Source organism: Gopherus evgoodei, chromosome 1 (assembly GCF_007399415.2).
Source record: "Gopherus evgoodei ecotype Sinaloan lineage chromosome 1, rGopEvg1_v1.p, whole genome shotgun sequence".
Lineage (NCBI taxonomy): Eukaryota > Metazoa > Chordata > Testudines > Testudinidae > Gopherus > Gopherus evgoodei.
Genome location: NC_044322.1, coordinates 229,950,507 through 229,963,886, shown reverse-complemented (window position 1 = coordinate 229,963,886; position 13,380 = coordinate 229,950,507). Strand labels below are relative to the sequence as shown.

The window sequence follows — 13,380 nt, the reverse complement described above, 5'->3', positions numbered from 1 at the left end:
AGCGCTGGAATCGCTACACCCGAGGCACGACCGGGTGTACAGCCAGCGCTGCAACCAGGTAGTTGCAGCGCTGGCTGTGCTTTGCAAGTGTGGCCACATCCTGAGTTGCAGCGCTGTAACCCCCTCACCAGCGCTGCAACTCTTCAGTGTAGCCAAGCCCTGAGTCAGTGTGGCAAGTTGTGTATTATTTATACCATGCCCAAAGATGTAGAAGGCACCTAACATAGCACAGAAAGATAGGTGTCTGCTTCAGAGAGCTTATAATCAGCCAGGCCTCTTTAACATTTCTTTTTTTGATAAGGGAGCCATGAGAAAACCAAATAAAATGAAAGTCCAGAAACATTAGACCCACCCCAAAGCAAATCTCTTCCAGATGATATATAGAACATATTGTCTTTATCTATGCACAGTAGATTTCAAACATAAAGGAAATAGAGTTCATTGTTTTCATGTTAAAATGTTTTACTCTGCCTTAAAGATTATTTTTTAGTAATATCTATTTAATGGCATTTGTCTTTGTTATGCAATTCAGAGAGTAACAGAAATACAGTGCAAAAGAAATCAGAAGAATGTGTAAAATTCCACTGACTTTTCTGTGCGGTGGGATTAGGGGAGAAGAGAAGTCAGCAAGTTGTGATCACAAAGAATCATCCATGCCATGGTGCCACCAATCACATTTAAAATGACACTGCCAACTTGAAATCAGATGAATTAAAAAAACCTAACAATAAACAAAGTAACGTCAGGTCCTACATTTGTTCCTAAATATCCCTGTAATTGTTTGTGGGTTTACAATCACAGTTTCCTATATTTTTATTTTCTCCCCTCTTGCTATGTGAAAGAGCCATAAAAACATCAGGGGAAACTGATTAATGCCAGAATTTTCAAGGGGCATTGATTTGGGTCTCCAAAGTGAGATGCCTTGGACCTGATTTTTCGGAGGTGCTGAGCACCCAAAACTCCAGGTGAAGTTTTGTGGCTCAGCATTTCTGAAAATCAGGTCTGTGGCATCTCACACTAATCACCCAGAATCAGTGGCCTCCTTTCAAAGTATGTCTGAAATGAATTAAAGATAGAATGGAAAACAGTGAAACTGACTATACATGGAGTGCTGTCAAATGTACAAAATAAACAAACTGATCTTTTTGCAAATTGGCAAAGTCCTGTTAAACATTTGCAGAGATTCTTTTCTATTAAGGCTTAAACTCCACAAGTCTACAGTAATACCCTGTAGTAACAGATCATAGAAATGTAACTTGGTTAAAATTCTGGGATCCAAACTTTTCGAGTCTTGAAGGTTGTTTAGAATCCAAAGTGGGGTCCAGACCTAAATGTTGCAGCTAGCTGAACTATACCGTGGCAACTGCCTGTTTCTGAAACTGGAGGGGGGGATTCAAAATCCAGGTCAGAATGTTATGGCTTGATCCCATCTCCAATCATGAGTAATTTACCACATATTAAATCAGTGGCCTTTTAAATTTCTCATGGAACAATACTATCAACTCCTTACATCTTTACACTGAACTACATTCAAAAATAAAAGAATTTATATTATATTAAACTGAGGTTAGGATAGTGATTAAATAATAGTGAACTGCTGGAGGTGGTCAGTGAAAATGTTCTGAAATTTCATTTTGGCAAAATATGCTGTTTTGGGAAGCTGAAATGTTTTATGGGGACATATTAGTTTCCATTAAACTTTTGTCAGGAAGGTTGAAAAGAGAGAAGAGATTTTCTATGGCTGGGTGACTGCGGCACTGTTGTGAGAGGATAGATTTAAGCCCCTACTTTGCCTGACTGAGAACGATTTGAGAGGAAAAACTCTACTTTGAATCAGGCTGAGCAGAGACTGGAACCTGGGTCTTGGACACGCTGGTTTTTGTGAAAACCTCTGAAAGGTTTTAGTTTTGTTCCAGCCGAGCATGAAAACAAATTCTGAAATCTCACAAGTTACCACCATTAGGAATTGTTGGTATCTGTCTGCCAGGATTGAGCGCCTTCAGCTGAGTTTGAGGATTAGCCAAGCCCAATCCCCAGTCAGATTAATGAGCTCAGCTGCATTGTGTAGAACTGCCTGATTGGCTGAAGGGAGCCAGCCCGCCTGCTTTTAAACTCAGCTGCAGCAGTTACTGGTTGCTCAGTTCTTCTGCCTAGCAGCTGTTGATCGATCACTCTTGCTTCTACCCTGCTCCTGGTTCCTGACTCCAGTTCTGATACTTGGCATCTGGCCGCTACACTGTCAGTTCTAATTACTGCCTTTTACTGAATGGAATCAGAACAGCTTCAGCATGAATATTAGGCTGAATAATGTCCCTCCCGATAGAGAAAAGCAAGTGCTAGTTAGCAGAAAAAGGAATGCTTGTCAGTCACTGGTGCTCCCAACTTGTGCCACACAGTATAACCACCTCAGTCCTGTAAGTTTCTCCATGCAGGCACGTCTCCATTCACAAAGAAAAGCTTGTGCCTGTGTAAAACAGACCCTCTGGTGCAACACCTAACTGATATTCTCCTTTAGCTCCAGTACTAGTGGGAAAGGCCTTTGGAGCTAGAGGAATTATTTTCTTATCCTGCTATCATTTTGGACATCTGAGGGATAATGATGTGCAGCATAGTTACAAGCGAATGTTCCTAAGTGGCCAAAGATTAGTTACAAACTCACAGTGATTCAGAAAGTGGGCCTTTTTGGAATAATTCGCTCCCACATCTGTATTACTTTTCTGCTGGATGCTGCAAATTCTATGCTTATTAATAATAAGAACATAAGAACGGCCATCCTGGGTCAGACCAAAGGTTCATCTAGCCCAGTTTCTTGTCTTCTGACAGTAGTCAATGCCAGGTGTCCCAGAGGGAATGAACAAAACACGCAATCATCAAGTGATCCATCCCCTGTTGCCCTTCCAAGCGTCTGGCAAAGAGAGAGTAGCGACACCATCCCTGCACATCCTGGCTAATAGTCCTTCATGGACCTGTCCTCCATCAGGGGAAGGGATAGCTCAGTGGTTTGAGCATTGGCCTGCTAAACCCAGGGTTGTGAGTTCAATCCTTAAGGAGGCCATTTGGGGATTGGTCCTCTTTTGAGCAGGGGTTTGGACTAGATGATCTCTTGAGGTCCCTTCCAACCCTAATAATCTATGATTCCATGAATTTATCTTGTTCTTTTTGAATTCTACTATAGTCTTGGCCATCCTCTGGCAAAGAGTTCCACTGGCTGACTCTGCATTGTGTGAAAAAATGCTTCCTTTTGTTTATTTTAAACCTGCTGCCTATTAATTTCATTTGGTGACCCCTAGCTCTTGTGTTTTGAGAAGGAGTAAATAACACTTCCTTGTTTACTTTCCCCACACCAGTCATGATTTTATAGACCTCTGTCATATCCACCCTCAGTTGTCTCTTTTCCAAGCTGAAAAGTCCCAATTTTATTAATCTCCCCTCATCTGGCAGCAATTCCATATTCCTAATCATTTTTGTTGCCCTTTTCTGAACCTTTTCCAATTCCAATATATCTTTTTTGAGATGAGACGATCACATCTGAACTCAGTGTTCAAGATGTGGGCATACCATGGGTTTATATAGAGGCAATATGATATTTTCTGTCATTTTATCTATCTTTTTCTTAATAATTCCCAACATTCTATTTGCTTTTTGACTGCCGCTGCATATTAAGTGGATGTTTTCAGAGAACTATCCACAATGACTCCAAGATCTCTTTCTTGAGTCATCACAGCTAATTTAGACCCCACTATTTTATATGTATAGTTGAGATTATGTTTTCCAGTGTGCATTACTTTGCATTTACCAACACTGAATTTCATCTGCCATTTTATTTCCCAATCTCCCAGTTTTGAGAGATCCTTTTGTAGCTCTTTGCAGTCTGCCTGGGACTTAACTATCTTGAGTAGTTTTGTATCATCTGCAAATTTTGCACTTCACTGTTTACCCCTTTTTCCAGATCATTTATGAATATGTTGAATAGGACTGGGCCTAGTACAGGCCTCTGAGGACACCACTATTTACGTCTCTCTATTCTGAAAACTGACCATTTATTCCTACCCTTTGTTTCCTATCTTTTAACCAGTTTATAATTGTTTATATTTTCAAATTTAATTATCAGTAATCAACTATATTGATACATTGACAAGATTCATCAAAAGAAGGAAAAATCAGGTATAATTTGTCAAACAAAGTCCTTGGAACATCTTGCACTGTTTAAATTATCTCTCTCCTACCACCAGCAGCTAAACATTTAACTAGGTCAGACTCAGATTAACTATTTATTTATTACTTCCTGGCATATACCTATATTTTACTTATATATAAAAGCAGTTACCTCACAGCCATTATGTCAGATGTTGGTATGGAAATTCAAGGGTCAGAGTAACTCCCATGACTTCTGTGACACTTACTCATCTTCTAATCCTCCAGTGAAAAAACAGGGTCTAGATAAAAATATTAGAATTGGGCAATATAATATTAGACTTAATTGTTGTCATTAATATAATTTATTTGTGTATGGGTGTGTGTCAAGAGATTAACATAGGTACATTGATGCACATCGGTCCTTTCTGTTCTCTGCCTGTGCCACATAATAATTTAGTCTCCTGAGGTATGTGATAATTTGGTATAATTCTGGTTGTTGGGTTTAGTGTGGAGGTGGCTGGGTGGTGCTTATTGGTCTGTGATGTACAGCAGGTGAAACTAAATGATCTGGTGGTCCCATCTGGCTCTAAAATTTATGACACTACAACTCTAATAATTGACCGTGAAGGGTAACGATGTGTGGGGGGTGGAGGAGTGATATTTCTTTTGCTTTAGATTATATTAAAATTTTCAAAGCCCCACAATCCCCTAGATTGTCTTTCATAGCACTCCCCCCCCCCCGCCAATCATGACCCACTGGTTGAGGAACACTGATCTAAACAGTTTGTAACAATATTTTGATTTTTCCCTCTCACTTGTTCTAATTACGCAGGACATCATGGAAAGGTGCCAGCTGCTAAGGACATCTTCAGTATTCTCCAAATGCCACCATCGAGTTGATCCGGAGCTATTCATTGGTCTCTGTGAAGAAGACTTGTGCACTTGTGCTCAAGACATGCACTGTCACTGTCCAACTTTCCTTGAGTATGCCAGGAGCTGTGCTCAGCAAGGAGTGATTGTGGATGGCTGGCCCAACGACAGCTCATGTAGTAAGTCTATATCATTATGATTCCAAAGCTTTCCCATAAGGCTATTATTGCTTAACCCACAGATCTATACATTGCAGTTGAGAGGTTCTGTCAGAAAAAGCTTTTACTCCTCTCCTGGTTTATCTAGCAAGATTATTTTGTTGCCTCATTCTTTACTAGCTTGAATCTACTTTACAGGAGTGTCTATCCATGATGGGGCTCCATTATCAATAGAGTGTTGCCAGCCATGAGCTTTGGGATGAGATGGCTTGATTTCTAACTCTGCCAATAAACTTCCAGATAATATGTGACTCAAGACATGATCATCCTATTTTGACCAGGGAAGTACACATTCATTAGGGACAGGTGACAGGGTGTTCATACCCAATAGGTCAAAGAAGCGGCTAAAAGTCTGTGAGGGCAGAGAGTGGGAGGAAGAGATGAGAACGTGCCCTCTTCCAGAACATCTGTTTGAGCTTCCAGTCAGGAGAGATGGGCTAATAAATGAGGCAATCTTGCTTCTTTGGGGTATGAGTCTCTCCGTTGCCCTGCACTTTGTGTAGTTTTTAACACTAGTACAAAGTGTGTGTACGATGCTACCATTCTGATCTAGTGGTGTGTTACATCCACATTACACTCTCCTTACACTGACAGAAATAACTATACAAGGTGGGGGCAGGGAAAATCAAGCCCCTGGTTTGCCAGTGGGGAGGGCCAGAACCATTCTCCATCCTGTTTGGAAGGGAGGTTTATTTTCATTTGTGGTTTTAGTCAAACCCACAGATCAACAGCATTTGGGGGAGGAGATAAGTGTCATAATTTAGGCCACTGCACCTGTACTCCCCGTCTCTGGCCCAGCAAGGACACCCGCTCTAGTTTCCTGCTCCCCAGCCGTCACGTCTGTTGGGTGGAGACCTCCATCTTTCTCCTTTCTGACCGAGACTGAACAGCTCCCTGATTATGCTATGAATTCACCAGCAGTTAGTCTGCCTAAGCAGGCCTGCTTGCTTGCTCTTCAGAGACTAGTAACAGTGTAGCTGGCCACAGTTATGATTTACCAAGCAGTTCTTTCTATGCAAGCATGTTTTATTCTTACGGTAAAAGCACTGCTGAGAAAACATATTAAAGCCAATAAAAGAACTACACATGCTAATAAGCTTAGTAGAGATCACCTCAACTCGAACAAGGGCTGAGGCAAGTGCTTAGTCCTTCAAAGCCCACCAAGGAGTCTCTTCTTGATCACAAGTTCATAACAGCCTCAGCTCAGAACTAGTACACTCATGAATAGTTTAAGCCTATCCTTTAGGGGTCTTTGATCTGGAGTTTCCAGGAACAGGTAATTAGTGGACAATGGGTTGTTCTCAAGGCACAGCTTCAAAAGGATGGACATCATCCCCTCCCCCATGAGTCATTTGCAGTCTATTCACACCCAGTATTTCCAAGGAAATCCACTTCACATGTATTATCCTAAAAGTCCTTTGATATTTCTAATCCTTCCCAGAAATTGTATTAGTCAGTCTCAGAGAGAAATTACAAACAATTCTCAATAACAAATCCATAATTGCATTTTTAATACAATGGACCCCGAGGGCATTAAATTTAACCCAGGCTTTGTCTACACTGCACTTTCATTGGTAAAACTTTTGTCAGTCAGGGATGTGAAAAAAACATACACCTGGCCGACAGAAGTTTTACTGACGAAAAGTGCTGGTGTGAACAGCGCTTTGTCGATCGGAGATGCTCTCCTGACCACAAAGCTACCGACTCTTGTTGGGGGCGGATTTATTTTGTTGGCGAGAGAACTCACTCCTTACATGGCGGCATGGCTGTAGTGGCACAGCTGTGCTGCTATAAGATGCACAGTGTAAACATAACCTCAGTAAATTTTATCTTAATTCCACAATGTCCAGGATATTGAAGGATATTGTCATATCTGTCACGAAAGGCTTAAATATATTTTTCTTTCGCTGGTAAGGACCTTATGCTGCTGCTTAGAGACAGGAGTCCTGTGTGGCATATGGTCCCCTGGGAAAGAGACTACTCTGTGCCTTAATCTTAATGTGAGGACATTGCTTTCTTTTGTGTTAGCTTTTACAGAAGCATCTTGCCCAGCAAAAAAACTTTCCTTGCATGGTGTAGTGTTGTCAGTGCAAATCAGTCCATGTGGTTGTCACCAGAGGGCCCTTTGATACAAGCATTCTGGGTAAATTTGTCTCTGTGTGTCCCATGAGTAATGTCATTGGGAAATAGAATTAACTGGAAATTTGATGATAGTTCATAAAAAGAAGCCGACGATGAACCCATGCATGTTAAGGCTGGTCCAGCTCCAGGATATATTTTGGGATTTCTAGGTCCTACACCTGATTCACTTCTTCCTGTCAATACAAAACAGCAGTGTGACAAAGTGAATGAGCTTTACAAATGTGAGGGTCTTTGGGAGGTAGATAGTCCATTTCTGTATCGGAAGCAGCTAGATATCCTTGCAGGGCTTTTCTCAGTATTGGATCACACAGATTCCACTCAGAATTATTGTCACATAATTTGCTTTCTTTCCATGGATGATATGTGATTTGTGAAAAAACAATTTTTTTTAACCTTAAACATGTCTATAGAACAAAGTGGCAAGGCGGGTGAGGTAATATCTTTACTGGACAAACCTCTGTTGATGAAATATATAAGCTTTCAAGCTTTCACAGAGGTCTTGTTCTCTATAGAACAGAGTGGCAGATGCAACTGTCAAATTAAGCAACCAAATTAATATCTATTAAATATTTTGTTCCCGAAAATGAAATCATTGATCAGAGAGGATCTGACCTCATCTCTGACCCTGGTCATTTGTTCTATGATAATTAAAGAGATTAACAGTTATTAAGGGATACGTATTTCTAATTTTGTTTAATTGTTTCAGAGCCAAGATGTCCAGTTGGCATGGAGTATAAGGAGTGTGTATCTCCTTGTGTCAAAACCTGCCAGAGTCTGAATATCAATGAAGTTTGTCAAGGACAATGTGCTGATGGCTGCAGCTGCCCTGGTAATTTATTTACTGATTTATTTACACAGAGAAACATTTGGCAATGATGTTACCTATTTTACGAGAAGAAGAAAACCAGTGTCTGTCTTCAAATGTTCCTGAAATCAGCACTTCTCTTTGTGTGTGCCCTAGAATAGGTCAGTTTCTATACTGCCTGTATGCTTGCTCTGTGAAAGGACTTATATTTAAGTTCAACTAAAAAAATAATTTTTTTTTGTGAACATCAGCACCAGTTAGTGCAGCAGGAATTCCTTCCAGGCCAGGGGTTGCACCATGTGATGCCTACATATCTACACATTTCTTCTGAATTATTTCAGGTTAGAGGATCCAACTCTCAGAAGAAGAAGATGAGAGGATTCTACTGAGGGGTTATTATTAAAGCAAAAAGGGGAGATATTTTACATTTTGTTCAGGTGGATCCTTAGTGGTTTAAATCTATGGGGCAAATTGTACTGCCTTCTTCATGCAAATTATCTCATTGACTTCAACGGGGCTACTTGCATGGCTAAGCTGAGCAGAGTTTCGTCTATGTGTTTTTTCTCTCTTCCTCTAATGTGTCCATCACTGCCATATCGAAGAAAGCTTGATCTTTGGCTGCAGAAACCATGTTCTCCCTCCTCTTGCTTCTCTAAGTGGGAATAGCCTTGTAGTTCATGTTTATAGTGTTGACTTCACTGATGTGTACAAAGATGTATATTTAACTCTCTATAGTAATTTACCAGATACCTCATGTAACTGAGTAAACTGTAACATGCAGAAAGCATGTTTCACAGAAGGGGAGTGGCAACAATGCTAGAGGTGTGTGTGTGTGCCATTGACATTTCATTCTAAATTGGTCTTTACAGCCATTTATACCTCACTATTGTTCCTATTATATTGCAGTTTCTTTTATATTCTGTCAGTGCAGGGCATGGCCTGGGGAGGTGGCAGGGTCGGGGAACTCGAATGTTTCTATGGGCCAGTTAATTAACAGGCAAAGTCCTATGGCCCATGTTATACAGGTCTTCTGGTCTTATGAATTTATGAACTCCTACTGCTCAAAACCCCCTGGACAAGCGTTGTGTCTGTAAAGCCCCAGTGTAGTTCATTTTGTAAGGCGCTAGCCTTTCAGATCTGCATATCTTTCTTGGTGTCCAATAGCAAGTGTATATGCATTTTGCTGTTACTCAGGGTGAACACTGCTCAGCACCCTTTGCCTGCAGCAGCAATGCTCCTAAACTTTTCATCTTGTTAGCAAAGTGGCTTGTGCAATTCTAAAGAAAACTGTGTACGAAACTCAAATGATGATGTGCTGCAGCGGGTTATCAAAGCATTCTGGGACCTGGTCTATACTACAGCATTAGATCGACTCTGTCAAGCTAACTCTGCCAGCGGCTACACTAAAATGTTATTCCCATCGATGAAACTCACCTGTTATGCTGACTTAACCCCACCTCTGCGAGAGGCTTAGAGCTTAGGTTGACACAGTTAGGTCGATGCATTGTCAGTGTAGAAACTGTGTTGCTTATATCCACTGTTGCTGGTTTTCAGAAGCCTTCCCACAAAGCCCCACACTGATAGTTAAATCAGTGCAAGTGCTCCTGATGAGGCCATGCGCCGCCAACACAAGGAGCAGTGTGGACATGCAAAAGCAATTTAATAACTGCTGTAGCTTTATGTTAATGTAACATAGGTTGACATAATTCTGTAGTGTAGACATGGCTTTGGATGAGTGGTGTTCAGGCTGCAAGTAGAGAAACAGGAGTTAGATGACTGAAAGAACAGGGCACTGAATATGCTTGATCACACCTGGTTATAAGCACTCAGCAGGATGGCCTGGATAGTGCTTGGATGGGTTCCTCCAAAGCAGAGTTTGGATTAGATTATTCCTTTTAGAACAACAGGCACTGCTGACTCTATCCCCTGCCCTGCTCTGCATCACAAAATAGCCTATACCTGCATAGCAGTGTTAACAAGACAGCTAACTGAAACTGGAACACTGTAGCAAAACTGCTTCAGAGCCAGGGGCAGCTCTAGGCATTTTGCCGCCCCAAGCATGGTGGGCAGGCTGCCTTCGGCTGCTTGCCTGCGGGAGGTCCCCGGTCCTGTGAATTCGGCAGCAGCCTGCGGGAGGTCCGCCGAAGCCGTGGGACCAGCGGACCCTCCACAGGCGTGCCGCAGAAGGCAGCCTGCCTGCCGCTCTCGCAGCGACTGGCAGAGCGCCCCCTGTGGGTTGCCACCCCAAGCACACGCTTGGCATGCTGGTGCCTGGAGCCGCCCCTGTTCAGAGCTGACTGATTTCACCTCATTCCCATCCCCTCACAATCTGGACAGGGTAAGGAATAGCCAAGAGTGTGGAATTAATTAGCCGCGAAGTACTGCTGCTACCGTGCTTCACAGCTGGTTGTTTCAATTACAGTAGAACCTTGGCATTACGAACACTTCGAGAACAGAGGTTGTTTGTAACTCTGAATAAAATTTTATGGTTTTCATTCAAACGTTTACAACTGAACATTAACTGAATACAGCTTTGAAACTTTACTATGCAGAAAAAAATGCTGCTTTTAACCATCTTAATTTAAATGAAACAAGCATAGAAACAGTTTCCTTAACTTGTCAATTAAAAAAAAAAACTTTCTCCTTATTGTTTAGCAGTTTATGTTTAACACAGTACTCTGCTACCTGATTGTGTACGTCCGGTTCCAAATGAAGTGTGTGGTTAACTGCTCAGATTGTAACTGTGAAGTTCTACTGTAGCTGCTCTGGTCACCTCAGTTCAGGAGAAGTGTGACGGGAGAGAGCAGAGGAATGGAGCTGTAAGAGGAGGATGGGAAGGGCACTGCCAAAGATGCTATGGAAGGAGGGAATGGCAAAGGGAAGCAAGGAGGTAACTACATGAGTGTCAGGGAGAGAAAAGGAAGAAATACTTCAAATATGTGTTCTATTGTTTCAGTGCAATGTTAGTGAAGGAGAATTTTAGCTGACTTTCATAACATGCCACATCCAAGAAGGATCTGACCAAGTGAGCAGGGAATCTGCTTACGATGGAACTTGAGGAGATTTTAACCGATGTTTTTCCTCCCTGCTCCAGTCCAGCCTCTGCTCCAAGAGAAAAAGGAGCCAGTTCAACTTGGGCACCACATAGCAGTTTTAATGTTTAGTTATTTTTGCCAGGAAAATACAGACTTTCCATTTTCTCCTTGGAGAGCCCTGCTGCTTTTAAATGCATAGATCCCCGTTTAATTTCTCACTGGGTTGGACTTCTCGGAAGTAAATATAGGAAAGAGGTGTCTTCTAGTTGCGAGCATGGGTCTCTGAAAGCCAGGAACCCTTTGCTCCATTCATGGCTATTCCATTGGCTCATTGTGTGACCTGGGACAAATCATTTAACCTGTATGTGCTTCAGTTTATCCATCTGTAATATGGGCACGATAGTCCTTAAAGGAGTTACTGGAGACATAACCTGCTCATTCCTGATTTCCTGCATGAGTGAAGGGGGAATGATTTGACTCAGCAGCTTGACTTTTGTTCCTCTCACAGACCTGTTTGTGGCACGCAGCTTTCTTCTACTGTTTGCTGGCTGGGACAGCTGCAGCTTCCATCTTGGCCAGCCAGCAAAGCTGCAGCTGCTCAACGCGTGCTGGCTGGACAGCCACTATGCAGGCTCTCTGTTTTCCTGTTGGTGGCTCCTCCAGCTCCTATCCCACTCATCTCTCGTCAGCTGTCACTACATGCTCTTACCCATCTATTGACTCCTACCCCCACTCCCCACCACTGAAACTCTTTGATACATGTACTTCCGGTAAGGACTTGTGACACTGGTCCTGGGATCTATCCCTCACTGGTGACTATACATACGGGCCCATGGCCTCTTACATTTTTATTACAGTTCCAGACTAGCCTTGATCATGAACATTCAGGTCTAGGTTTGGGCCTGGATTTCAGTCCTTTTCCACATCTCCCACACTCTAACCTTAAGTATCAGAGGGGTAGCCGTGTTAGTCTGGATCTGTAAAAAGCAGCAATGAGTATTGGAGCATAAGCTTTCATGGGTGAATATCCACTTTGTCAGATGTGCGTCTGACAAAGTGGGTATTCACCCACAAAAGCTTATGCTCCAATACATGTTAGTCTTTAAGGTGCCACAGGACTCATTGTTACTCTAACCTTAAAGATGGCTGGATGCAGGGTTCTGGCTTGAGCCCACCCGCAGTGATTGTGCAGAGTGGCTTAAATGGGATGTCTATGGGGCTTCCAGAAATGCACAATTTAGCACGTTCACAGGCAGAAGCGGCATCTGAATGAAACTCCTCAATTCACATGAGGTTCTTTGGACAATCCCAGCCCTTTTCAGTTAGCTCTGTGAGTAACCCTGGATAAGAATGCAAAAGAAATCTTGTCAAGAGTGGATCTAATGTGTTTTCCTTTTTGCCAATGCCTGAACTATCCAGTGGGGAAGCTACTTGATGGCGATAGCTGCGTTGACAGCTCTGAGTGCTCCTGCATACATTCTGGCATGCGCTATCCTCCTGGCTCTTCCATCTCCCAGGACTGCAACTCATGGTAAATACAATGATGCCGTGCAATTGCTATGACCCAGGCTGCTCTAGATAAGTACTGCTCTTCAGTTTTGTGCACCCCCCGCCCTTTTCTTTTAAGTGGCAAATGCCCCAGTTTAAGATTTGGATGAGCCAACCTCTTCCCAGAAGTAAGCTGTTCACAAAGGCTCAATCAACTCCATTTTCACAGCAATATTTAATCTAGTAGAATTGTGTAGGGGTCATAGTCTTTCATGCAGTGGAAAAATATGTTTCCTGAATAACATAAAATTGCAGACTCCCAGTCCCAGCTAGTTTTGGACGGTGGAGTTTTGTTTTGACTTTCTACATTTATTTAACTTCCCTTAAACTTAGCTCAAAATTTCCTTTGATAAGGCTTGCAAAGCCATCATGTTGCCCCTCTCCAGCTTTGTAGCCTTAGATTCAATGTGCAACCTTCTTCTTTCACATCTACCCTGAATGTCATCCTGAAGGGGCGGGGGGTTGTTACCCGAGCAGAGGGAAGGGAGTGAGCAATGTATCCTGAACTCTGTGTGTGTATGGAGTTAGGGGAACATCGGGCAGATGTTTCCAGTCAAACAAAAGAGGGAACCTGATATGCGGCCCATCCAGAGCCACAGTGCAATAAAGCAGGAGGCTCTGTGTA

General features: G+C 42.4%; 1 protein-coding gene across 3 annotated transcripts in view; it reads left to right on the top strand.

Annotated features, from left to right (window-relative positions):
• The window catches only part of VWF (von Willebrand factor), a 252,449-nt gene that overhangs the window by 42,377 nt on the left and 196,692 nt on the right, over positions 1-13,380 (top strand). For all 3 annotated transcript variants that reach the window (XM_030538805.1, XM_030538814.1, XM_030538797.1), the window contains exons 7-9: positions 4,970-5,186; positions 8,074-8,196; positions 12,627-12,738. In XM_030538805.1, the coding sequence (XP_030394665.1) occupies positions 4,970-5,186; positions 8,074-8,196; positions 12,627-12,738 (452 nt within the window). The remainder of the gene's footprint in view (positions 1-4,969; positions 5,187-8,073; positions 8,197-12,626; positions 12,739-13,380) is intronic.